Genomic DNA, 25006 nt, shown 5'->3' on the forward strand with positions numbered 1-25006 from the left:
CAGCATCAGGCTTGGAACAGAAAACAAGTCGCATACGCAATGCTACTTAGATTTTTATTTTTTTAATTAAAAATCAGTTTACAAAAACAGGGTACAGTAGAATGGAGACATACTGTCAGTGCACGTCAGTATAAATAGAAGATAAATAGACAAGACATTTCAATCATTTCACATCTACAAGTGTTGAAGGTGCCTTTTTTTAGGGGTCAGAGGTTGTATGAGGGTCTTGTTCATTCAGAGTTAAAAAGCAAATCAGATGCGGCTGGCAGTGAACCCATTTGGTTTGTCTGTTGAGGTTTTCTGCCTTCTGGAACTGATAATAAAACAAGCAGGGCACTCATTAGACACATTAAAACAGTGTGGGGACGCCATAATGTTATTCATTACTTTATTTTTTATCAAATACAATGAGATTCACCCAAAGAATAATATTGATATTTGGACAGTTTGAGTATTGAAGATGAGGCTCTAAGTCATATAAATACTCACATGACATTCGCCAGGAGTTTTTTTATTGCCTTTAGGTTAGGGTTCAGGCAGAAGCGGCCATTGTTGTTGGTGACACTGTTGACACAGACAATAGAGAAAAGTTAAATCAAAGGGATTTAAAACAAAACATAAAAGATAAATAGTTATAAATGAGCCACATCAGTAGACTGATTAGTAGAGGTGATTATCAGAGGTTAAAAATATACATTAGTATCTAAAATGTTGTTGACTTTGCAGCTAGTAACCCTACTGTCAAAACATTTTACAGTCTCCCGCAGTTCCTTATGCATGTAGTGTTTTATTTGAGCTGAAGTACATCTATAAAAATGGAATATGTCAACCATTAAATTTCCAAATAACACCTCACGTTTCCTGAACCTTAATTTAAACAATGCGTCACTTACACAATCTCGACTCTGTCACAGAAGATGGTTGCTGAGTAGATCTGGATGTCCTTTATTCCAGACTTCAGGCCGATGCCGTCCCTGACCCGCTCACACAGACAATGCTGCCCGCTTTCGCCTAGAAAAGAAGATAAGGGAAAAAGATTAATCTGCATAAGTTCCCTCTGTCATTAATAAGGATGAGTTTTAAATTATAAAAAGGATAAAAACTTACGTTGGGCCTCTGAGACGCAGACCATGAGAGCCAGGAGCAGGAACACCTTGATGAAGCTCGACATCATTGGTTTTCTCTTTCAAAATAACATAAAACAATAAAATGCGTGGTAAAAAGAATAATGCAACCAGAGAGATGATGTAGGAGGTGTTGAAGCGAAGTTTGACAGGAGAGCTGTGAGGGTTTGAGGATGAGGGTCGTTTTAAGTACTTTCTTCAGACGCATCATCTTTCCTGTGAACAAGGGAAACTTTTGTGACTGGAAAGTGAAACTTAAAAAAATCCACAAGAATAAAACACACATCCTGCTTTATTTCAGCTCTGGTTATATTGCCAATGATCAGAGCACATATTACATTATATGTATATAATTACATATAATATTAAACGTATTAAAATTATGCATGATAATACAAATGTTAAAAGAAAAACCATAGTACAACATGTTTGAGCTGTGAAGCAGCATGTACAACTTTAAACTCACTGTTTGTGAAAAATGTCAAATTACAAATGAACAAATGTATTTCAACATGTTGAACATTAAATTGATTGGATTGAATAAAGAACAAAGACCCAAACAAATGTGTCATTTCAAAATGGCAAATATAAAAATAAAAAACCACAAAGATAGGTGATGACATTTGGGTCACTTGGGTTTTTATTATTTCCTGTTTTTACTTATTTGCAATTTAAAGGGAAGACTGTAAGGATATATAAACGATAATAAAATAAAATAGAATAAAACACAACAGTAAAGAACATGTAACACATTAAATCCATTGTATCTACTTTTGTGTGATCAATTAGTTATTTCCCTTTTGAAACAATCAAGAAAATAAAATATAAAAATTCCAAATTATTTCAAATTTCAGTAGATTTATATTTCTGATTGAAAACTAAATTGATCATGTCAGTCTAGATATGTGAGGACAATTTTATATTTGGCAACATAAAGTGTGGGCTGTGATCTACTGTGAGAACATGAGTGGCTAACACCTTCAGCATTTACATCAAATCAAACGTGTAGGTACTCTGAAAATGTGACGGCATCTTTCCAATACTTTCCACTGTAGATGTGTGGTACTTATTAGGTCATGACATTTGTGGTGTGAACAAGTCAGTCTTTTCAGCTTCATTTGATGGATTTTGATGTTCACTTTCTCATCCTGATATTGTCACCACTATCAAATTTGATATATGCCCTGAACGTTACAGGTTTCATATCAAATGTTTTGTTTCAGTAGAAAACATGGTTTAAATCCGAGTTTCAGTTTTATATCCTCTTACACTTTTCTGGAGAATGTGAAATGATATCCTTCTCCTTTATTCTATATTTAGTCCACAGAGCTGGAATAAGTGAGGATGCTGTTAGAAGAATAGACCTACTTTCCTTTCACATATTCAACTCTTTGTTACAATTACTATCAAGGTACATAGGGCTGCTAAAAAGCATGAAATGACACAAAAGGCAAAAGAAGGTGACTGTGCAGTGCTATGAAAGCCATGTATCTTCAAAATGTAAATTTATTATTGAGGGTTGTTTCACCAAACTAAACACATTTAAACAAGAATGAATCAAAGACACCTCTATTTATAGGTATGCAAATCGTTTTGGTTTTACTTGCCCAGGTTTTGAGATCTACGTATCTATGTGATGTGGGTAAAGTCTCAGAAATACAGTAGATATCTCAAAACCAGTTTAAACCTAAATCAATGGCATGGATGGAAATTACAAGAGGTAGGTGTGAAAATATATCTTTTTGGAAAACCTAAGGTGATACAATTTTGATAGATTTTTGTATTGTATAAGTGTGTAATCCTTAAAAGTATTTGAAAAAAAAAAAAAAAAAATCCCAATTTTAATCTCAATATAATACAAAATTGAAAGGAAAACCATGTTTAAAGTTAATCCATACTAATTTAAGACAAAGGGGTATTTCTGGACAATAAAGAGGAGTGAAAGGGACTTTCATTTGTTGCTGCATTTGGTAGAAACTAAACAACAATGATCAGCTGGTTGGTGGTTTCTCTAAATGACTCAAACAGACCTATTAGTGACAGGAAGGCCCTCTGTGGTTGACCTATTTGTGAATTCAGAAATCACACAATCTTTTGCAGTGGTACTGTATACTGCTGCCACCTCCCATGAAATCCATTTCTGACAGACAGCCTGCACTTAGGAAGCTTGAATATTTTATGTTCCTCTTCTATTAATATTTCATGGCTTTTCCTTATTGGGGTCTGGAGAGTGCTCCAGCACACATCAGTGAAGTACAGCTTGTTCCTTCAAATACCCTGACTCTGCTCAGGAACAAAAAGTTGGTAACTCTGCAGTCCAGCTCTGAGTGGCAGTGCATTAAAATACACAATATGACCAGCATCGTTCATGGATTTAGTCTGTTTTTCCCCTCCCTACATTTACCCTATTGGGTTGGTAGGGTGAAAGTGTGTTTTAATGCAGGGGGATTACCAACCACACGCATCTTTCGTTTTTATAAAGGAAATGGGTCTTTTCACCAAAAGCGTATACCACAGAATGTGACCCCATACAGCAATGAGCCGAATGGAACTAATAACGTCAGCAGGCTCTTCCTCTTCAGACTTTGAGTGTGCAGCCTAATGTGGTTGCACTTCTCATTTCAATTTAAAAGTGATTATTTTGATCAGCAGAAAAGCTAAGAGGAATTACATACTGTATGGTGTGTTTATTAGTGAGAGCTGGAAAGAGAAACTTGAAAGTGTATACCTTTTGTTTTAGATAATTTAAACATACAAGTCAAGTAATCTGCTGTTTGCAGTAGTAACCCACTGCTTTAGGCTACCGTATAAAGAGAGCGGTGTTCTTGTGCTGCTGAGATGGAGGTCAAAGGGGTACAAATAATGCAGGGGGATTACCAACCACACGCATCTTTTGTTTTTATAAAGGAAATGGGTCTTTTCATCAAAAGCGTATACCACAGAATGTGACCCAATACAGCAATGAGCTGATAATTTGATAATGTACAGTTTATGTGTTGTCAAGTCTCGACTGTCTATCAGTTTGAACAGACCCTATGACTGCATAAGTCTCCAGTCCCTACGACGTAACTTTACTGTCACACTGAATATGGTTTATTTTACTAGAAACCTCAGTTTGCAGATTTCTCCTCTTAATTCTGACATTTCCTTCTTCCACTTTATGTCAACATGTCAGAGTTCACAAATGTGCTTCTTGGTAGACGTTTCAAATGACAGTTATTGTGTCTTAAGTCTAATTTGATGTTTGGGGATTTCTACTATGTGTGCTTCCCAAGTAGTTGATTCCTTCAACAACATAGTTTAGATACTTCCTTATCTTCTATTTATTTCAGTCCCAATGTCATGATAAGGGAAGTCAGCCACGATCAAGACAGTTACTTTAGTTATCCTCAAAACTACTTCTGTTTTTCCAGAAATACTGTAAGGGCACATCAATTCTTATAAACTAATAAAAGATTAAAATACACTATTAGTACATTTGATAATGTACAGTTTATGTGTTGTCAAGTCTCGACTGTCTATCAGGTTGAACAGACCCTATGACTGCATGAGTCTCCAGTCCCTACGACGTAACTTTACTGTCACACTGAATATGGTTTATTTTACTAGAAACCTTAATTTGTAGATTTCTCCTCTTAATTCTGACATTTCCTTCTTCCACTTTATGTCAACATGTCAGAGTTCACAAATGTGCTTCTTGGTAGACGTTTCAAATGACAGTTATTGTGGCTATCATAGAAACTGCTGTGATTTGGGAACACTTGTTGTAATCAAGACCACAATCAACTGAAAGAGAGAGCTCCTGAAAAGTCACTAATTATCCCTCAAAGCAGAAACACTGAGCATGCAAAGAATAAGAGTAGGTAAATGATGGATGGATGTTTACAACAGAAAGTCTTGGTAAAAACTTTACTACTGAGCTCCAAATAAATTTAGAAAACTTTTTACCTCAACTGACTTCTTTTAACATTATGTTACCAGATCTCGGCAATTAATTATGGAAGGCTGATGATAAAACTGCACTGTAGATTCACCCATCCTTTTGGAAGGGGCGGGTGAGGCGAGGGATGTTCACTTGGTTGCAATCTGCTACTTTACCACTAGATGCCATTAAATTCCACACACTGCTCCTTTAAGCTTTTTGGCCAATGCTGTCATTATTCTGGAGAGATAAAGAGCCTCAGCTCAGCCCAACCACATTCAGACTACACTCAAATTATCATCTCTTCAGCATGATTCTGTTTCTACCAGTAAAAATTCAGATTAACAGAGTAAATTTGAAAGGCTTTTCTTCCTCCAGTCACAATGATCAATAACAGAGATCAACATATTTTATTGTCTGCTGCTAAAGTAGAACTTCTGTCTTCATTGATGCTGTTATGATCTTTTTCTGTTTAGCATTTAATTACCTGCGGGTCATTATACTTCTGGGAAGTGTTGGGGTGTAACTACATAAAGCTAGTTACATGTAACTTGTAACTAGGCTCCATTCATATTGCAGTATGAGCTCAAATTTGGAACCCCGTTTTTTGTTGGTTCTCTTGTTTGAATTTGAACCACCTCTCATTGGCCAATCAAATCAATGAGCATTCCTCAAGATATTCGGTCGAGTCATTCAGGAAGCAGTGTGAAAAAAACTGTGAACAGTACCAGGCCCTGTATTATCATCACTCAACTATCTTCCCTGCAGTCAGTTGTGGTCTACCTACTTGTGATTTGTTTTGGTGGCTGGGCTTTAAAATCAAACGTTCAAATATTAAATTAAGTTATATTGAAGAACACCTTTTTGATAAAAGTTTGACAGTGAGCAATGATGTTTGTTCGACTTTTGTTAGCAAAGTTACATTACTTTGATGAAGTAAATAAAAATAGTTACTTATTAAATTTTTAACAGGGCAACTAGTAATCTGTAACCTACATTTCAAAAGTAACTTTCCCAGCACTGCTATTGAAAGAATAATGGTTGACCCTAACTGCTAAGTTCTCTTTTTTTTTAATGCCTCTAACATTTCTGCCACCAACTGAATCATTTGGAGGTGAATGAGACTTCATTTACGCTGCTCAAAGCATTAAGAATTATATTTAAATAGCAACCCAAAAGCAACCTCGTCCCTGTATAATCTACAGAACAGTCTTTAAAGAAAATATTTCTTCAATAGAAAACAGCAGGTCCAATGAAAACTGTTCACACCGTGTAAAACCCAGATGCTTTTCAAGAACACTTTGCTGTGGATTTTTTTTCCAGTGTCATTTTCCTGTTTTCATCAGTGGGAATACAATTTCATTCACCCCTACTGTATTAGGGGTGAAGACAGAAATCTGAGAGGCAGATTTTACAAAGTCTAAAGGTAAGTGATACAATATGTAGTTTTTTTGTTTTGTTGTCTGTTATTCAGAAAAAAAACGGACCCTTTAATTCTGACAATGCAGCAGCTTTTAGAACAGATTTGGCATTGTATGTCCCGATTGTAGAAAGAAACACAGGAGGTCCAAAATATTTAGGTGTCAGTGCAGCTGTAGTTGGGACCAGATTTCTGCCCTTAAATCTGGCTAAAAATAATGACACACCCAGAGTTATTTCAATACCATTTATTCTACAAGGGCTTGACGAGCTTACAGGAGATTTTATGTTGTAAAATGTGTGATGGGTTGATTATGTAAAGCATTTTCTGGAGTAGTGAATGACAGGAGGATGCCCTCTAGGGCCTCAAATTCAAAAGTACCCCCAAGACCTGCTTTGTGTTGTTTTGTGTTTTCATGCCAATACTCAAACCTCTCATTGATTGTACCGATCACTATTGTTCAGATTGTTCTTAAATTAAGAATCTTCTATTCTTTGTGATGTCAAGATGTATTCATGTGACTTATTGTATTTTAATTAGTCATTGTTGTGCCCGGTATTATCCTGTATTTTATTGTGCTAAGCAGGAAATGCTTTTGCAGCAATGCAACAACAAATGACCTGCATCCTGCATGTTGAGCTTCAACTGGTGTCATCAGCCTGTGTTTCTTCACACTTGTGGGATCCGGTGCTGAACAGTTACCATAGAAACCCCAGCGCCTAGCACTAGCAGAGCCACGAGTGGAGTTCATTTTTGAATGGCTTCCACATGCAATAAAAAACAGATTGCAGCTCAAAGAAAACACAGATAACACTGTTTGGTTGAGAGTATCAAAAGATTTGTTTATTTATTCATATGTAATTCACAAAACACTGGAAGATATAAAAAGGCTTTACAGCTTTGCCCACTTTCATGACTTTGTATGATAGCCAGCATACATCAATAGTAGGAAGATTGTAATAGTAAATAATAGCATTGATATAACATTACAGATGGACAATCATGGCAATATTTACTTGCCTCTGTTCATTTCTACTTATCTCCTAATGTCAATGTCCCATGCACGGACACAAATAGATAAGAATACTTTATTGAGGAAGGTCACAATGACAGTCCATTTGCAGTCTATACCTCAGCAATGGCGGGCAGCATGCAGGCTCGAACACGCGCCTCCCTCCATGCTGACCTGCAGTCAGAGATCCACTGGGAGATGAGGGATTGTTTGATGGTTGGATTCAGACTCTCCCCCTCCGCTCCTCTGTCTGCTGGGCGAACTCTTCCGGCCTCCGACCTGGATAAGCTGTGTTTCGGGGAGAAATTTGGAGCTGAAAGGTTTGTGCTAGTGTGTAATTCAGGGCAGCTGCTCTTGCGTTGGCGTGGGAACTCTGGATTTGAAGCACGGGGGATGCTGTGGGCTCTGGTGCGAGGCTGGCTCTCCCATACGCCCCCGTGTTGCCTGACTATCCTTCCCTCGACAAATGCTTTCCTCACACCTCCTGAGAGGGCAGAGGGGTCATTCTGGTGTCCGTAAAGATACTCCAGAGGGTCAGAGTTGCCAAACAGCAGCTCGCTGTTCAGTTCCTTCCCCTCTCCCTGCTGCACATCAGTGGCGTGTCCCTCCTCTTTTGGGTTGAATTCAAAAGTGGTTAATGTAGTCCCACTGAGTCGCGACGGCCTCAGCTTCTGCTGCACAGTGTCCTGCTGCCGTGAGTTCAGGTTGTCAGGGGGATCCCTGGTGGGGAAGGTCGGGTGGGCCAAGTGGCAGATGGAGAGGAGGTAGTCTTCTGATGAGACAGCCTGGCTGTGACCAGTGAAATGAAGTGTGTTGGCTTCATTCAGATCCCTCACCGTCTCCTCTGTGCCCTCTTTGATTGTGGGCAGCGTGAGTCTTCTCTTGGACAGCAGTCTGGACCGTGTCCGCATAGCTAAGGAGAAGACAAGGAGGGAGAAGCCATGTTCAGAGTCAAAACATAATCTGTGAAATGTTTGGAAGCAAACACACAATGTCAAATGTAATAAGGCTCAGGAAAGCCATTTTTTCATTATGTTGTTTTACAGTTTTACAGTAAATTCACTGAGTCTTTGCTTTGGAGAAAGCAAATTGAAACAATGGTCATTTTCGAGCTATAATAAAAGTTGTGGTTCAGTGGAAAGCAGTATAAATCACCACATCTGTGCACTGTCCATCCAAGAAAACATTATATAATCAACAGCATTTGTGAGACTTAAAAGTGAGGATGTAGGAACATATGCATAGATGCTATTGTGTTTTCAATTACAGGCAAAAAAACAACATGTTTTGAAGCACGCCGTTTGAGTCCTTTCTTCAAACACTACATCAGACTAATTTGTTTTTCCAATGACATAATGTGCATGGGCACATTGTTCACATGAGAACTGTTAGTAGCCTGCAGCGTTTCAAAACACAACCGTCTGCTGACTATATCAATCAAACTGAACTAACAAATAAGCCTTCCTCTCCTCCTCCTGACTCTTATTTCAGGCATCATCCCCTGCTTACTTTGGAGTGGCAGTGTAAAGAGCCCAAAATACAAACAATCCCAACGAGGAGTAGCAAGAGGCTGCATAGATAGATGACTACTTTAAATACCATCTCAGTCATGCAAAGCAACAGAATTTGTCAGTCTATATTTGCTTATGCAACCCCATATTGTTAGAACTCTGAGTATAGCCCACAGTATATTTTTGTCTCTCGACCTCCATGCCAAAAATAGAGCGAGCCAAACCAAAATGCCAGCCTCTCCCAGTTTCTTCCAAGATGTAACCATTGCTAAATTTAGACCACACCTTTGGTATACAACAGCTAAAAATATATTTCCACAGCAGAGGCTCTAGGCTGAAGCACAAAATAGGCACCCTGTACATTTTCACCTCATGCATTAGCTGTAATTATGTAAGGGTTTCCTGCTCGATTTGCCTTCACACTCACCTGCGTAAGGATGGGTTTTTTTTTTGGAGTCCACTTGATCTTCAAAATTGAATCTGTCCTTTTTTCCTCTTAATTATGATTCTGTTTCCACCCAGTGATGCTACCTCTGCTTGATGGCACTCTGTAGCTTCAACTGTGTCTGACCAGAGGCAGAGGTAGAATGCAGATTTATCTTCTCCTCACATCCCTCCTCCTCCTCCTCCCTCGCTCTCTCTCTTGCTCCCTCTCTCCCTAGCTTACTTTTGGTTTGCCCTCCTTCCCTGCTTCTAAAAATAGACACACCATCCATTTCCTCAGCTCCAGCACTTCTCTGGCTGACTGTACTGATGGAGGGAGAAATAGAGACAAAAAAAAAATAGAGAGAGGCATAGATAGAGAAAGACCAAGAGAAGACAGAAGGAAAAACAAAACAAACAAAGGGACGAAAAGAGGTTTATTTTATTTTTTTTTACATTCTTTCACAGCATGCCTTTCTGTAATTGAACTCAGTCAACCCCTGTAATTTTAGAAAATCTGCCAAAATGAATGATGCTTTGTAATAACACAAATGTACACATGGTGGAGCTGTAAACATGTTTGACCTTATTTTGTGAAGCATGTAATGTACATCATGCAGACAATTTGATGGGCATGAGAGGCTTTGCGCATGTTTACTTGCCGTGTGTTTCTGAGCATGTGTGTCTGCGCAATACAAACAACACACAGCAAAGATCACATAATCACTGACTTTTAAGCATTTCACCTGAGGCTCTGCATGCCCCGGAGATGCAACTCTCATTAGTCATTGGTTAGACATTTACAATCTCTAACAGGCTTTCCACCTGTTTGATCTAAAACAAACTGCTCTTTATTATGTAGGTTTACATGATTTAAGGCTCAGAGTGCGTTGATAAACTTTAGGCAGGTGTGACCTCCGGCAAGACCACACTGAGTGAATTAAACAAAACATACAGCGTCTTAAAGCACTTATCATAATGTATCAGCAAAACAAGCATTTTAGTTTGTGGGCAATTTGAAGATGATTTTGAGCCGATATGGAGAGTTAAACATAAAGTCTGTCTATTTTGCGGCTGTGTGGTAAAGTGTCGTTATTATTTTGCTCGCTTACTGTTAAAAACTGAACTAATTTCCTTTTCATTCAGATTTTTTTTCTCTGACACTCGAGGCATGAGCTGTTTTGAGCTCATGTAACATTTGGGATAATCTTCTGGTGGGCAAATGCCTTGTTTTTCAAAAGACGTCAAAATCACAAAGAGATTCAGGCTTCTGACCACATCCAATAATTCAGTTGTGGGCTTGTAAACAAGGGTGTTACAGTGATATTTAGTTAATGGGGGTTAATGTCACATATAATCTCTGATATCTGTTAGAACATTTTTATTCCTGATTTGCAGATTGAACAAATATTTTTTGTTATGATGTTTATGAAGCTACAGTTAGCCAAATTTTAAACAGTAGTTGGGACATTTTTGAAATCCAAATGGTAACAAATCCAACAATTTTTACAACACATTTTACTTCAATTAAAATGTATATTTTTTGTAATGATATTTGCCACAAGTATGACACCTAAAAATACTACATATTTTTCAACATGTTTTGAAACGACACTCATTATCAATGCATTACATGGTGCATATTTGTGTAGGATGACAGTCAACAATTGGCCTCCGTGTCTGGAGAAAAGGCTTTCCTTCTTATAGAGTGGTTGCGTGTGGTTGCTTGTGTGTGAGTGTGTGTGTGTGTGTGTGTCTGTCTGTTCGGGGCAGCATGACGCCAGATGAGTCGGATGAGAGTCGTGCCTTCTTTGCATCCAGGCTATGAAAAGATTCCTGGTTTTTTTATGGATCACTAATGGACGAGTCACGAGGAACTAAATTTGCCACAAAGACAAATACACATGCAGACACGGGCACGTGATGTGTTTGAGTTATACTCGACAGACTCTCGGGCCCCACACTGACTGCATTCATTGATGTACATCAAGCTAATGACAAACGCCAGGCACAACATCAACCAGGCTAAATAGAATGGCAGGATGTGAATTTATGAGAGAAAACAACAATCACGAGATCATTACAACTGGTTGTGCTGGTGTTTGTATTTGTTTCTCTCTGTCTGTTTATGGGGAAATATCTGCAGGCAGTAAACGGGGGCTCACTACTGACAGAATTTCCCACTCAGTACGTGTCCTGACCCCACCTCTGCTACCCAACTTGTATGTATGTTTTGTGTTAGTTAACCAACACTGTATACACAGTGTATTCTTAGTATGCATAGACAACTGTATTTTATATACAGTATACTGTCTATCTATGTATGTGTATACACTACAGAAGCCAAAACATAAATACCGCTGAGAGGTGAAGCATTAACTACAAAACATCATCCCAGCAATAAATGAGGATTTAATTGTTCAGTTTTACATTTTTCTAATTTTGATGATCATTTTAGAGACTGTAATTTGTGATGTTGGTAGGGTTAGTCCCTTCCATTTAAATGAACCCGGTTGACAAAGCTGTAACAACAAGTAACACCTCTCAGTATAACCCAGTGCAGTTCAAAAGCACCACAAATTACAGTCTGTAAAACGATCATTTAAATGAAACAACATTTCTCTCAAGCAGATCGAATAAACATTTTGATCCTCTTAAAGGGAGGATTTATTGCAGGGCTGTTGAATTATACTTAATGCTTCACCCCTCAGTGGTTTTAATTTCATGACTGGTTGGTGTATGTATTGGCTGTTGCAATTCTAACAACTGCAACACAATGGTGGTCAAAGTTATCTGTACAAAATAAATACAATTTTAAAAAACAAACTATTGCTGTGATTTAAAAAAAAGTTATTTTGCCAAAAACTAAACTAAAACCTGGGTGGTTTTTTAAAAAAAAACACAAAACATACTGTACACAACAGAAAGGTTCTTCAGAAAGAAGGTTCTGCACTGAAACAGATGGTTTCCACCACAGACCTTTTGATTTGTCACTGCAGAAGCACATTGTTAACACTGATAATGGCTCTGTTCTAAGTGTCCCAGTAATGACAGTGACAGTCATAGACATATATACGTAGACGCCACATTGGCCTCTTGATCGTACGGCAACGTGGCCGCCATATTGGTCCAGGCAACCTGCTGCATCTCCCAGTAGACACAACTGGAGTAAGGATGCCGGAGTCATGCGCTGCTTGGGATTGTTCAAATCGCCGCACTATTCAATCTAGATCTCGGGGTATAAACTTTCACAGGTACGACTGAAAAAGGGTTTGTGGTTGTATTTGGCCATGATAACATTATGTTTATAGCAAACTAATTGGCCACAAGAGTCAGACGTAAATAGCTAACGTTAGAAAATCCACTTTATTTGCTGTCTGAATACAGAAGAATGACAAACAACCTCGTCATCACCCATTTAGACCGTTACAGGGACAAAACAGAGTCATTATTATTCTTACACTACATTTCTACCTGTTGTTTTTAAGCAGATAACGTTTAAAACAGCCAGCAAACCAACAGCAACAAAGTAACGGCGGTGTGGGAGAGCTGTTAACACTTTCCATTGTCTGTCAATATAGTAATTAGTATTGTTTACCGGCACAACACCCTGCTCTAATTAGTTTGACCTAAATTAACCATCAAATTACTTATTTTTGTGTTAAACAAGTGTGTCTCTTCCGTTCACCACAAACGTTGCAGTGACGTCAGACCGACTTATCGGAGTTCTCAAAATTGGAGTTTTTACCATCCTTATGACCATGAATCTTTTCCACCATATATGTAAATTACTTCATGTAAGCCTAAATTTAATACACACTCCTCTCTTCAGTGTCTACCTGAGATTATAGTAGAACTCAAGATTCTAAGCATTTGGAGGGAAAACTTGATTTTGAACTCCACGTTGATAATAAATATAAATACAACTAATTTAAAACTGTTGGGAATTGGAAACGTTCTAATGTTTTTTTTTTTTTTATCCGGAAAGCTCCAGCTCCCCCGTTCACTTGTATGTCATGACAGCCCGGTCTTGTCCGAACCAATATGGTGGACATGTTGATGTATCGCAGCAACGTGTGGAAGTGACCAATGCAGCGTCTATGTATATATGTCTATGGTGACAGTGACCCTGAAACTGAAGCAGCTAAATGGAATCAAGCCATCACAAATATCCATATTCACACCTGAGGTCCTTCTGTGACATGTCAGTGTGTCTTTTGTGGAAAAGGTTGTTGCTCAGTATCTAAGAGACCCCAAGAGTAATTCTATTTTTTTAATTTCTGATATTTAATTAAGAAGAGAGTGCCGTAATGCTTTTTAGCAGTTTATCCCTGCAGTCAACATCAATGTTGTATTTTCACACAAAAAAAGAGTATTTCAGAAATGGCACATTTTAAATGCAAAGGCAAAAGAAAAGGAGTGTTAAACACTTCCATTCAGCACTGTCTTTCCTCGCCGTCTTGAATCTCTGGTTCTCATCAACTAGGGGTTCAATAAGAATTAGATTGATACAGGAGGATGTCTATGTTTTATGGCTGATAAAAGCTTCATTGAGCACTGCAGGTAGAGAGAGCTGGACACTTTAAATTGAAGAATGGCTCTGATTGTTGAGGCTGGTTATTTTATTTTATTTTATTTTTATCACTGTGCTTCCAGCTGCCAGAGGGATTCTGAGAATTGGTCATATATGTGTCATCTGAGGGGGAGTTTCCTCTGAAGCTGTTTATTTCTAAGAATCAATTGTTGTGACATGTTTGGGGATTTTTTTTAAAATTAAATTACATTGGGTGGGCAAAATACCACCCAATGTACTTTAATAATACCATTATAATCGCACTGCATGAAAACATTTGTGAAGCTTATAATGTTTGTTTAAATCATAAAAATCATATTCAAATTTATAATCTTGCATTAATTGAAGGGCTAATAAATTTGCATTAGGCTGTTAGGTGTTATCATGAATTTACAACTCGAGTCATCCCTCGTTCCTTGTTCATATGTTGAGCACAATACTGTGTACGCTATTGTAAATGAGTCAAGAAGGCAATCACCATGAACTAGTTTAGTTTGTGTGCATTGGGAAGAAAATGTAATGTTATATACACGAGGTGACGAGCATCAAGAAATGCAACCAGTGGCTAGAAGTGCCAGTCTGAACAGAGGCTTGGATCATGGCAGCATTGGAGCTGGCATTAAGTACCAGATTCAAAAACACAGGTCTACCAAAGACAGAACTCAAGGTTCAGATCATGAGAAAAAAAAACTATATGATGCTTAATTGAATCAAAATTCAAAAAGTTGAAATACTGTGTTGCCTTTGCGTGTCCAAACAAATGTTCCTGCTGAAATAAAATAATTTTAGCGTGTGAAGCAGCAGAGAGCATATTATACAACAACAATTAGAGATGTTCATGAAAAATCGGATTCTTTTCAACAACTCTTTGGTCCTACTTGTGAGCCAATCTGTTTGAGGCTGTGCCTCTATTTTACTGACTACTCTAAATCCACTCCCCTTTACCTGAACAGTGAGAGTCAGCCATGTCACAAAAAGTAAAGTTGTTGTGTTGGTGTCCTTAAAGGCCGAATGAGGAGGATTTGTCAGCTCGAGAGACAGCACAGCGGCGGTCGACCAACCAAGCTAGAGAGTGAATGAAGAGAAGGAGCAGCGTTAGTGAGGCTGAACTATTTCACAGCACAGAATCAAAGAGATGGAAAATACTATTTGCCTAAATATGTGGTATGATGGCATTTACCTTCTGGTACAGTGTCCTGTCTGACTCACCTCTTTGCTCCTTTTGCACAGAAAATACAAGCTGCATTACCATCGCTGATTCCCAATTCTTATAAGTTTCTACTTACTCTTTTTGTCAGCACCAAAAAAATTGCCAGACATCCTTTCTGGTTCATGTTGATTCTGTGAATGAAATCTAATCTGAGTTCAATATACATTTGAACTAATACAATTACATGGTTTTTAATACTGTTCAATTACCCAACCCGGAGAGAGCCCACGTAGGCCCAGGGAGAACATGCAACGTCCACGCAGAAAGGCCCCTTTTCGCTATGAGGCGACAATGCTAACCGCTGCACCACTAACCAAGATCCAATTACAAACAAATAAACAACAACAACAACAAAAAAACATCTCACAATTTGTGGTTCTGTGGGCTGACATTAGGCCTGTACTACTGTATATTAGCAGGAAACAGCAGTGTATGCCATCTAATGATTCCTTCCCATGAATATTTCTTTCAGTGACTTTGCTTTGAACCATGAACCATCCTCAAAATGACCTGTTCATTTCTGCATCATCTCAAAATCCAACAATCCAATTGGTATGAATAAATTAACACTTGACTCATAGTTAACAAAATATTGACTGATAACCCCTGGTGTACACAAATATTTTGAACAAATTTTACCAAGCCACACAAGAGGCATCCGCTGAGCTTATAAAGATACAAATGTTAGACTTTAGTATTTACTTTCATCACACACAATGCTTTTTGTTGTTGTTGTCTCTAAGGTGGGCAAAATGGAAACTGCTGGTTAGCATTATTGACCATGCAGTCCAATTTTACTGCAGTGTTCCTGACAAGCATTTATTATCAAATATTCTGCTGACAGACACACTGGAGCATTTAATGACTGTAGCAAAACTGACGTGCACATTTTCCAGAGGATTTTGGAGGCCAGCATGGGAGAACAACCAAAAGACAAAAAAAGAAAAGGCCCAAAAAAACTGTGAAAAATGAAAAATTATTAGTGTTTAACAAAGTGTTGTTTGTCACATATTGAAATAATGTAATTGAAAATGTTTTTTGTTTTACCGTCAATAAACAAGAGTTTGAATGAAACTTAGACGCTCACCCTGTTCTTGGAGAAATGAATGAATTCAGGTTAATAGCAGTTTCTGCTGCCACGACAACATAACAGAGCTGACATGAATTATTTAGTGCTTAAAGTAAAAGGAAGATTACATCTAAATTATTCACTAGCAACAACCTTTTACAGAAACTGTATTCAGTCCCCACTGAAAGCAATTTTCACGGTGGTTTAACTTTTAGTAGAAATAGTTAACCATGACAAAAATAAGCAAGTCATGTCCTGGACTGAATTTTGAATCCCAATGGTGAGAAAGAAAAGTCAGACATGACTTGTGATGAGTCATGCAGACTTTAGCCCTGTACCTGCTCATCTTTACTGTAGTTTTCTCAGTTTTGGCAGTCAGGGTCTTGATATTGAAGTGATCTCTGTACAAAACCCCTGACAATCTGATTACATCATTATAAGGCCACAGAATAATGCTTTGAGGCTTATATGAGCACAAACATGAATATAATGAACAGGACTATTGTGCTGTGTCTCCCCCTACGTGCCAGATATTGCATTACTTTAGAATTTGGAATTGGAAGTTAAATAGTTTATTTATCAGGGTTAACAGAGTGATATAACTTTGTGTTGCAGCCAAAAAGACAAAGGGTAGTTTGGGATTTGTCACGGCAACAAAAATATCACACAACACCGCCAAGTTGCAAAATACCATAGGCACTTAAACTTTAATAAATATTAAACATTAACTTCTATTTTATATGTACAGATATCGTACAGAAAGATCCTTAGATGCGTTTGCAGTTGCTGCAAGTTAGAGATGTACAAACAATTGAACTATGAAAAAAAGAAAATTACACAGCCCACAAAGCTTTTGTTTGGGTGCAGTTGTTATTAACAGGCTAGTTTATATTATTTGTTTTGTAGTTTTCCTACATAAATGAATGCATGAGGGACATTGCTCTTAGCAACACTAACAAAAAAAAGCACCATATTTGAGTGACCATTAAACATGAAAAAACAAAAAAGGATCAAACTACTTTTTCTCTCCTGTTATTTTGTTTTTACTCTTAGATTACTGAGATGTTATCATTTGAGCACCACGTGTTTGGCAATGTCCCTCACCAAGCGTACCTTAACTTCCTGAGAGATACTTTAAGAAACCCTTTGGAAAATCTTTGTCAATGGCAACACAATCCAACCAGTGTAAAACTTTCGCAATGTTATTAAATCAAAGGGAAACTTTGGCTTTCGGATTGTCCGGCATTACCATGTTGCTTTCAGGTCTCCAAAAGCTCCAATACACAATACATATGGGGTGTTCATGTTTGCCACTTAGCAAGGAAATAGTTTTTTATCTTATCTTCCCATACCTGTTTGAGAGATATTCGTATCTGTGTGGGGAAAGCTGCAGTTCTGGGCTGGATTATAATATGGGATGGAGATTTGGATTCTAGGTGGTAGATTTTGTTGCTGCCTAAGTGCCAGTCGTGATAAAACCAATTTACAAACTACATTACAACTTATCAATGTATCCTCACACAAGCCAGGTTTAGTGAGATAAAAGCTTGGCTTTGTAAAGAGCTGGTCAAACTGGATCTGCACTCTTTATCCCTTCTGTTTCTCATTACTGTGTTTACACAGGCGAGGCAACGGTCTGTACTCTAAAGGGCTTTTCTTTATACAAAACAACTGTTCAAACATTTGACCATTATATTCTCTCCCTGCAGTGGTCCTGATTTGCGATATGACAGGGAGTTGTTTTGTTTTTGTTGAGAGGCCTGATAGATAGCATTGTGTCAGTTAAGTGGCGATCGAAGACAACATGTTCATCTCTATAAGAGAAATGGGAAGGTCTACTGTGCTGTGTGGCCTCTCTTCATCCTGAGCAGAAAGTTTCGCTTCTCCTCTAGAAGCTCCTGAATGCGTTTGTTCCTGGTTCTTTCTTTGAAGTTGACCCGGCGCTTTGGGATCAGGTTGTTCTGAGAGATGTCGTTGTCCACGCCAATGACCCTGTTGTACAGGACGTCGACGGAGTTGTTCTCACTGTTGTCCTGCCCTCTTCGCGGAGGCTTCACTGTAGATGTGGTGGTGGTTACGGTTGGGTTTTTTTCTTTTGTGGGATTGATCATGGTGGGCGATGAGGTGATAGTAGGGTCTGAGGTTGTCGTGGGAAGAGGGATGCTCACAGGGATGTACTCAGACAGGTCCAGCCAGGGTGAGGAGGCAAGCTCCGTCGTATCCTCTCCAGTTATGGTGGGGATCACCATGGTTAGGCTATCGTCCAGCACCATTGTGTCACTGACCACTCCTATGTTGTTGTAGGACACTGTGATGTCATCACCACTCAAAATGATCCCGCTGCTTACAGTAACATCCCCGCTGTAAGTCAATGTGCCTTCAGTGTATGGCACGGTACCACTGGGCATCATGAAATCATCAACATTAACAGTTCCAGTTGGTGTTACAAGATCATCAAATGTGCTAGGTGTTGTTGGTCCAGTTTCTGTGCTGTCATAGTACCACAAAGGAGTTTCATCTGTAGTTGTTGTGTTGTTACTGATGTATGTGACATTGATTCTTGACTCTGGGAAAGGTAAGCTCGTAGTTGTACCAAATACACTAATTGTAGAAGAAATAGTAATGAAAAAGTCTTCTCTTGATGGTTCTTCGCTTGCAAGGGGAGTGAGAGCTGTAGTGTAATAAGAAGGTGTTTTCTTTTTTGGATTAGTCTTTTTCCACCTGGCTTTATTCTGATGAACATCGGCCTGTGAGTTTGAGGCACTTTCGGGTCCTGATTTTGGGCTCTTATGAAGGTTTGTCTTTGCTTGAGTTTGCTTTGTAACTTTGGCCTTTGGCTCAGTGTTCTTTTTGGGATTAGTCTTTGGGGTAACCTCCTTTTTAGAGAAAGGTTTTTTTTTTCTCTCTGGAGTGGGTTTTACCGCAGTCGTCTTTTTGGGAGTGTTGGTTGGTCGAGTAGTCTTTTTGGGAATAGTTTTGATTGGAGTACTCTTTTTGGGAGCAGTCTTTATTGGAGCAGTCTTTTTGGGAGTCGTTTTTATTGGAGTACTCTTTTTGGGAGCAGTCTTTATTGGAGCAGTCTTTTTGGGAGTAGTTTTTATTGGAGTACTCTTTTTGGGAGCAGTCTTTATTGGAGTAGTCTTTTTGGGAGTAGTTTTTATTGAAGTAGTCTTTTTTGGAGTAGTTTTTGCTGCAACAGTCTTTTTGGGAGTAGTATTTAGTGGAGTAGTTTTTGCTGGAATAGTCTTTTTGCAAGTATTTAGTGGAGTAGTCTTTTTGCGAGTAGTATTTAGTGGAGTAGTTTTTGCTGCAATAGTTGTTTTTCGAGTAGTTTTTGCTAAAAGAGTCTTTTTGGGAGTAGTTTTTATTGGAGTGGTCTTTTTTGGAGTAGTGTTGGCTGGAGTAGCTGTTTTGGGAATAGTATTTGCCGCAGTAGCCTTCTTTGGAGTAGTGTTTGCTTTCTTTTTTGGATTGATCTTGGTTACAACTTGTTTTTTCTGAGTACTCTTTGGTGCTGTATTCTTTGGATTGATCTTTGGTGGAATCATCTTTTTCATGGTTTTCTTTGGCAGAATAGTCTTTTTAGGTTTGGATATTAGTGGGATGTCTGTTTTTGCGTTGCTTTCTGCTGGATTTACCGTTGGTGGACTGGTTGTGGCAGTAAAGTATGTGGCAGTTATCATACCAGATGTTGTAGGACTATTTGTAGTGCTTTGTAGCAGTGGATCTGTGCTCTCATCTAAGTCTGGCAGAGGCAGAGGATGAGAAGTAACACTGGGAAAGACTGTGGAACCTGTGGTGATTGCCATGGGAAAGGTGATAGGGAGGACGGGGGCAGTGGTGGTGGTTGGTGGATGAGTGGTGATCATTTCTGTGGCACTCAGTGAAGTTGGGTTGGAGTGAGGGGTTTGGGTAATAGAGGTAGAAGGATGAGTGGTGGACCAGGAATTGATGGTGGAGGTGGAAATCGGGGTGATGGCAGCATTGGTGGGTTGGAGGGTGGTGAAGCCAGAGCTCGGGATGCTGGTGGTTGGAGGAACTGTAACTCTGGGCCAGATGGAGGTGATGGGGTTGAATCTGGGGGTGGACCTGGGTGCAGGCTCTGTGTTGGTGGCATTGCTGCAGGAGTTGCAACAAATGCGCTGGTAGTCCGGTAGGGAGCAGTAGCGCTTCAGTACCTCCATACGACAGAACACAGAGCGGTCTCCATGACAACGCTGGCCTGTGAAAGAGAGAACAGAGCGCTGAGACTTGGCGCAGCCGGGGGTAGAGACTATGAAGAGTGTGTGTGATTGTTAGATATATTTTGTGGATAATGGTAAAGAATGAACATCATAAGATATTGCTATTACATTAGTCTCTGTGTGCTTGTTAGTACATGCACGTGTGTGTGAATGTGTGTGTTGGTTCCACACCGTGCAAAGTACAGTTGTAAAGCCAGACCGTTAGCAGAGGATGCGGGAAGGAAGAGGAAAAAAACCCAAACATCAATAGCAGTCATGAGATTAGTCCAAAGCAACTGAAATGGAAAAAGAAGGGTCGCCAGTCTTGTGTTGTAAATATAACGGTGTCAGGTTGGAATTATTCATTTTAAACATTGGACATCTAATTCTGACTTCCTCTTGCTATCGCAGCGTTGTGTTGCCTTTGCTTCTGACCTGCTTCCTTTTTCAGTTTGATGATAAAAACTCTACCACTTGACTTGCACCCTTTTTGTACCATGCCAGTAAAATCACCACCTTCTCATTGCAGTGTCTGACATTTTGACATTTTCTCTGACAAAGAATCTAACCAGTGAACATTCCTGGTGAGAGAACGATCACACTTTTTAAAACATTTTTATTGATACAACTTTGCTGTTGAGAATGACAGGAACTGAAACAATGAGATGTACGCCCCCTCCCCCCTGCTCAATATATAGATATATTTTTTCTTAAGAAAAATAATTCAACTGTATCGAAAGTTACAAGTTCACAGTCACTTTGGTAAAACACTTGATTACTTGGAAATCAACCAGTCAATCTGTTTATCGATTGAAACAAAACCCCCATGAAATACATAAATGATATTTGCTGTTTAAATAAAATACATAATTTCCATGATGATGTAAAAACTGGAATGGCACATTAAGTGTCATATGAAACATTTACAAAACATTAATAAAATTTCCCTGATAAATCAAAGTGCATATAGACGCAGTGCACGTAGTCCATCTGAATGTTTCTTCAACGTTAGCCAAACGTTAGCCAGCCCCACGCAGCAGGCCAGTGAAGCCACAAAACAGTTACCCATAGTATAGAATATTATAGAAGAAGATAACAGTCATGAACATTATTAAATACAGTCAACACCAATGTTATATACAGTATCGCACTGCTAGGTCTGGCTTGGTCTCATACAGTCCAACTCCAGCAGAAGGAAACCTTGGATAGCTCGCTACATATTCACAACAGAAATATGTGATCACAATACAATGACAAGTCTGAAGTGTTTATTTTTCTAGATGCCATATGTGTCAATACCCTAGGCCCTTTAGTAAACCCTTCCCAGTAGTTGGACATTGGTCCGACATCACCTTGGTAGGTTTGATGGTTGGCGGGTGTGAGTTTGTTAAGTTGGTTTGAAGCTGCCTCTATTCCGAGTGAAACTTTGAATGAGTAAAGCCATCTCTTTCACAGATAAATGCCATTACATTCAATCCAAGATAAGGCATTGTTCATGTGGTTAATGTTCATCAAAATAAAATGAGATCATCGGACGCTCTCAAATCAAAGTTTATGAGGTATTTCTGTATCTGATTGCAAATGTGTAAAAGCCCAAATGATGAAGCACCCTTACACACGTACACACACACACGCACACAGACACAAACACACACACACACACACACACACACACACACACACACACACACACACACACACACACACACACACACACACACACACACACACACACACACACACACACACACACACTCTTTGACAATACTGGCGTTTCTCACTTACTCAGTCATGTAAGCTGACACACAAGACCTACATCTTCCCATGCAATCACACACACGGACACACACATACACACACAGATGCACTAACATACTCACACACATATGTACACAAACATACAGGTGGATGGATGCAAATGTGCATGACAAAACGTGATCCTACCCTTAAAGAAAACAAGAAGCGACAGTAAACCACTGATCCATCTGAGAGAATGGAGAGGCAACTAACTGACCAAGTCCTGCATAATATAGGTCTAACCCCGTCCCCCAAAACGCTTTACCTTTATTAAATATTCATCTGTATTCATGTAAAATCAATAAAAAAATACACATAACAGTCAAGGATCTAAGCGATCAATAGCAGTCCAAAGGTTTTAGGCAAATAAGCTACAGCTTATTCATGGTAAAACATTATTAATATTATTGTTACTCATATAGATTTAGATTTATAGGTATATATAAATACAAATATATTTATAGATGTATTTGTTTAAAGTCTGCAAGCACAAATAAGCTGCATTTATTGAACTTTTGTATAACAGTCAAAGAGAGGATGGCTGATGATGAGGTGAAATGGGAAGCAACCTCAAGTGGTCAGACTACCCTGTTATTTTTTTTTCTTCTTCTTTTACCATCCTTAACTTCAACATTCTTCACCTCACAGTTCCCTCCCCAACAAAGAAATCAAAAGGTTTACTCGTGTCACTTCCTGTCCCTGTGCTGAGTTTCTGTCAATCTGAGAATGGAACGTAGAATGAGACACCATCCTCATCCCCGAATGGAACCAGGATGTCAGATGAGCACTTTAGCAAAGATGTCCTCGGATCACATTCACAATAAAGCTTTCATATTTTTTATATATATTTTTTTCTATATAGATATTTATATACCTTTGCTGTTTATTTTCACACCTGTTTCTCCTCCGTATTGACAATGCGCTACAAAAAGAAAAAAAGCGCAGCTGCATCTCAGGAGTGGTAACCCATAACAACAGGCAGCTAGCTCGCGCAAAACGTGGCCGCCAAATGCAGAGGGGGGTCCCTCACATGTGAACGGCTCTTCGACACTTCTCAGGAGGTGCCGATGAAAACCGGCTTGCCTTGCCACTTCGAATCCTGTTCACATCAAATATTTTGTTGATCTTTTGAATTTTCGACTGGCCAGCGGTTACAACACAATGCTCCACACAGGAGAGAGAGAGAGAGAGATAGAGAAAGAGACAGAGCCAGAGAGAACCAACTAGCACACACAGGAGCCAGAGACCTCCCCCAGTCAGAGCCGTCTCAGACACAGAGAGAGAGAGACAACATCCCCCCCAAAAGAGAAGCGAAAGCTTTGCGGCTCGCTCACGGGCGTGGGCACAGGCACGAGGCTTGGGGGAGGGACAGGTCAGGGGGCCAGCCGGGGCCGGCCCTGCAGAGACAGGAGGACAGAGATGGGCAGGGCCCAGCAGAGGACAGACATGCAGCTGCGGCTGCTACTGTGGAGGCCAGGCTGGGAACTATAGAGGGAGGTTTTACGTAAGGAAATCTTCGGGAAGTTGGGGTTGGGCCGAGACAACCACTGGATCAGAATGTTGCCATTCTTGTTGAGGTCCGATGAGCCCTCTGCAGAGAAACAAGGAGAGAATGATAGTTTTGTTAAGCTGGACATCATAACAAATCATTCAATGGTCACTCTTTTGTTTTTCTCCTTCTTTCTACTGATGCCAACATCTATTTTCTGTCTATTTTAGTTATTCCCATTTTTGCACCTTAAGCTTGGAAAAATGATCCTATTCCACATTGTCTGACTGTATCACAGAGTAAACTTTATATTCTGTGTCTGTTCCACCTTCTCGTTATATGAAGGTACTTACATTGAGTGAAATATCTCAAACCCAAAACTTCATGGTTTCCTGTATATTAGTATTCTAGATGTTCTAGATTTTCTGCGGATTATTTTATACTTGCCAATTCTGACATTAATTTGTATCAGTGATGTTTAAGAAAATGAACACAGTTCTGTCAAAGTGAACATAATAGTGCGGTTTGCCTGGCAGATCGTTTAGTGAGGTGGCGCTTGCTCTACACTTACTGGGACACGGTTCCATGCGACAAACTCTTATGGTGTCCGGCTTACTATCCAGACACAGGCCGATGGTGTTGTCTCTGGTGTGGCACAGCGCCTGCCTCTGCTGGGTCCCATTCCCACATGTCACTGAACACTGGAGACACAGGACAAGCACACACATAACACAACAAATGATCACAAATGACCTGGTAAATATGTAAAGCAATACAAAGGCATGAAAGTACATGAACACGAGAATGTGATAATCAAAACTCTGAATATCTGACAAAAATGCAGAGTATTTTCCGGCAAAAATCCTTATGTATTAAAAAGTATTTGTTTTACTTTTCAGATTCACTTTCGAAACCCCTTGTTGACCCATGTTTAGCCTGCATACCTGTGACCAGGGTCCGACTCTCCACTGGGTGGGACAGGGGTATCGGTTGCAGGACCTGCGCGCCTCGGGTCGCTCGTCATTGCAGTGTTTATTGTGGATGGAACGCGTGGTGTTGTCATCTGAAGGCTGGACACAGCTGACCGAGCGGATTTGCATACCTGTCTTTCCACATGGTTTGCTGCAGTTCTGCCACTCCCCTGTCACCCAACTGGAGAATATCACAGGAGGGAGAGAAACAGGAGTTCTGAGGGCATTTAAAGTGTCACAGTATTGAATTAAACAGCCACAA

At 39.4% G+C, this 25006-nt stretch overlaps 3 protein-coding genes across 3 annotated transcripts in view; all 3 read right to left on the minus strand.

The window, feature by feature from the left end:
* Nucleotides 1–51: 51 nt before the first annotated feature.
* On the minus strand, nt 52–1269 carry LOC138633644 (C-X-C motif chemokine 10-like). Its single transcript, XM_069720005.1, has 4 exons — nt 1108–1269; nt 894–1011; nt 490–564; nt 52–313 (listed from the first exon to the last, which is right to left on the minus strand). Exons 1-4 carry the CDS (start codon nt 1172–1174, stop codon nt 253–255), a joined length of 321 nt encoding a protein of 106 aa, XP_069576106.1. The 5' UTR covers nt 1175–1269; the 3' UTR covers nt 52–252.
* Nucleotides 1270–7282: 6013 nt separating this feature from the next.
* On the minus strand, nt 7283–9627 carry LOC138633650 (uncharacterized). Its single transcript, XM_069720013.1, has 2 exons — nt 9417–9627; nt 7283–8391 (listed from the first exon to the last, which is right to left on the minus strand). The coding sequence occupies exon 2, from the start codon at nt 8387–8389 to the stop codon at nt 7592–7594; it is 798 nt and encodes a 265-aa protein (XP_069576114.1). The 5' UTR covers nt 8390–8391; nt 9417–9627; the 3' UTR covers nt 7283–7591.
* Nucleotides 9628–16848: 7221 nt separating this feature from the next.
* adamts2a (ADAM metallopeptidase with thrombospondin type 1 motif, 2a) overlaps nt 16849–25006 on the minus strand; it is a 119023-nt gene continuing 110865 nt past the window's right edge. The window contains exons 20-23 of the mRNA XM_069719995.1: nt 24718–24925; nt 24345–24474; nt 23771–23875; nt 16849–20486 (exon numbers count right to left, since the gene is read on the minus strand). Of these exons, the coding sequence (XP_069576096.1) occupies nt 18100–20486; nt 23771–23875; nt 24345–24474; nt 24718–24925 (2830 nt within the window). The 3' untranslated portion in view covers nt 16849–18099. The remainder of the gene's footprint in view (nt 20487–23770; nt 23876–24344; nt 24475–24717; nt 24926–25006) is intronic.

This window comes from Brachyistius frenatus, unplaced genomic scaffold (assembly GCF_029030835.1).
Source record: "Brachyistius frenatus isolate BFR_SWC_R1_liver_20210118 unplaced genomic scaffold, ASM2903083v1 Contig_229, whole genome shotgun sequence".
NCBI lineage: Eukaryota > Metazoa > Chordata > Actinopteri > Embiotocidae > Brachyistius > Brachyistius frenatus.

Bases quoted from the DNA above. Each gene is read 5' to 3' on its own strand.
- LOC138633644 (XM_069720005.1), bottom strand. From the start codon at position 1,174: ATGATGTCGAGCTTCATCAAGGTGTTCCTGCTCCTGGCTCTCATGGTC. The intron at 565-893 runs GTAAGTGACGCA...CTGTGTCAACAG, and splicing joins TGTGACAGAGTCGAGATTGT to TGTCACCAACAACAATGGCC. The intron at 314-489 runs GTGAGTATTTAT...TTTTATTATCAG, and splicing joins AAACTCCTGGCGAATGTCAT to TTCCAGAAGGCAGAAAACCT.
- LOC138633650 (XM_069720013.1), bottom strand. From the start codon at position 8,389: ATGCGGACACGGTCCAGACTGCTGTCCAAGAGAAGACTCACGCTGCCC.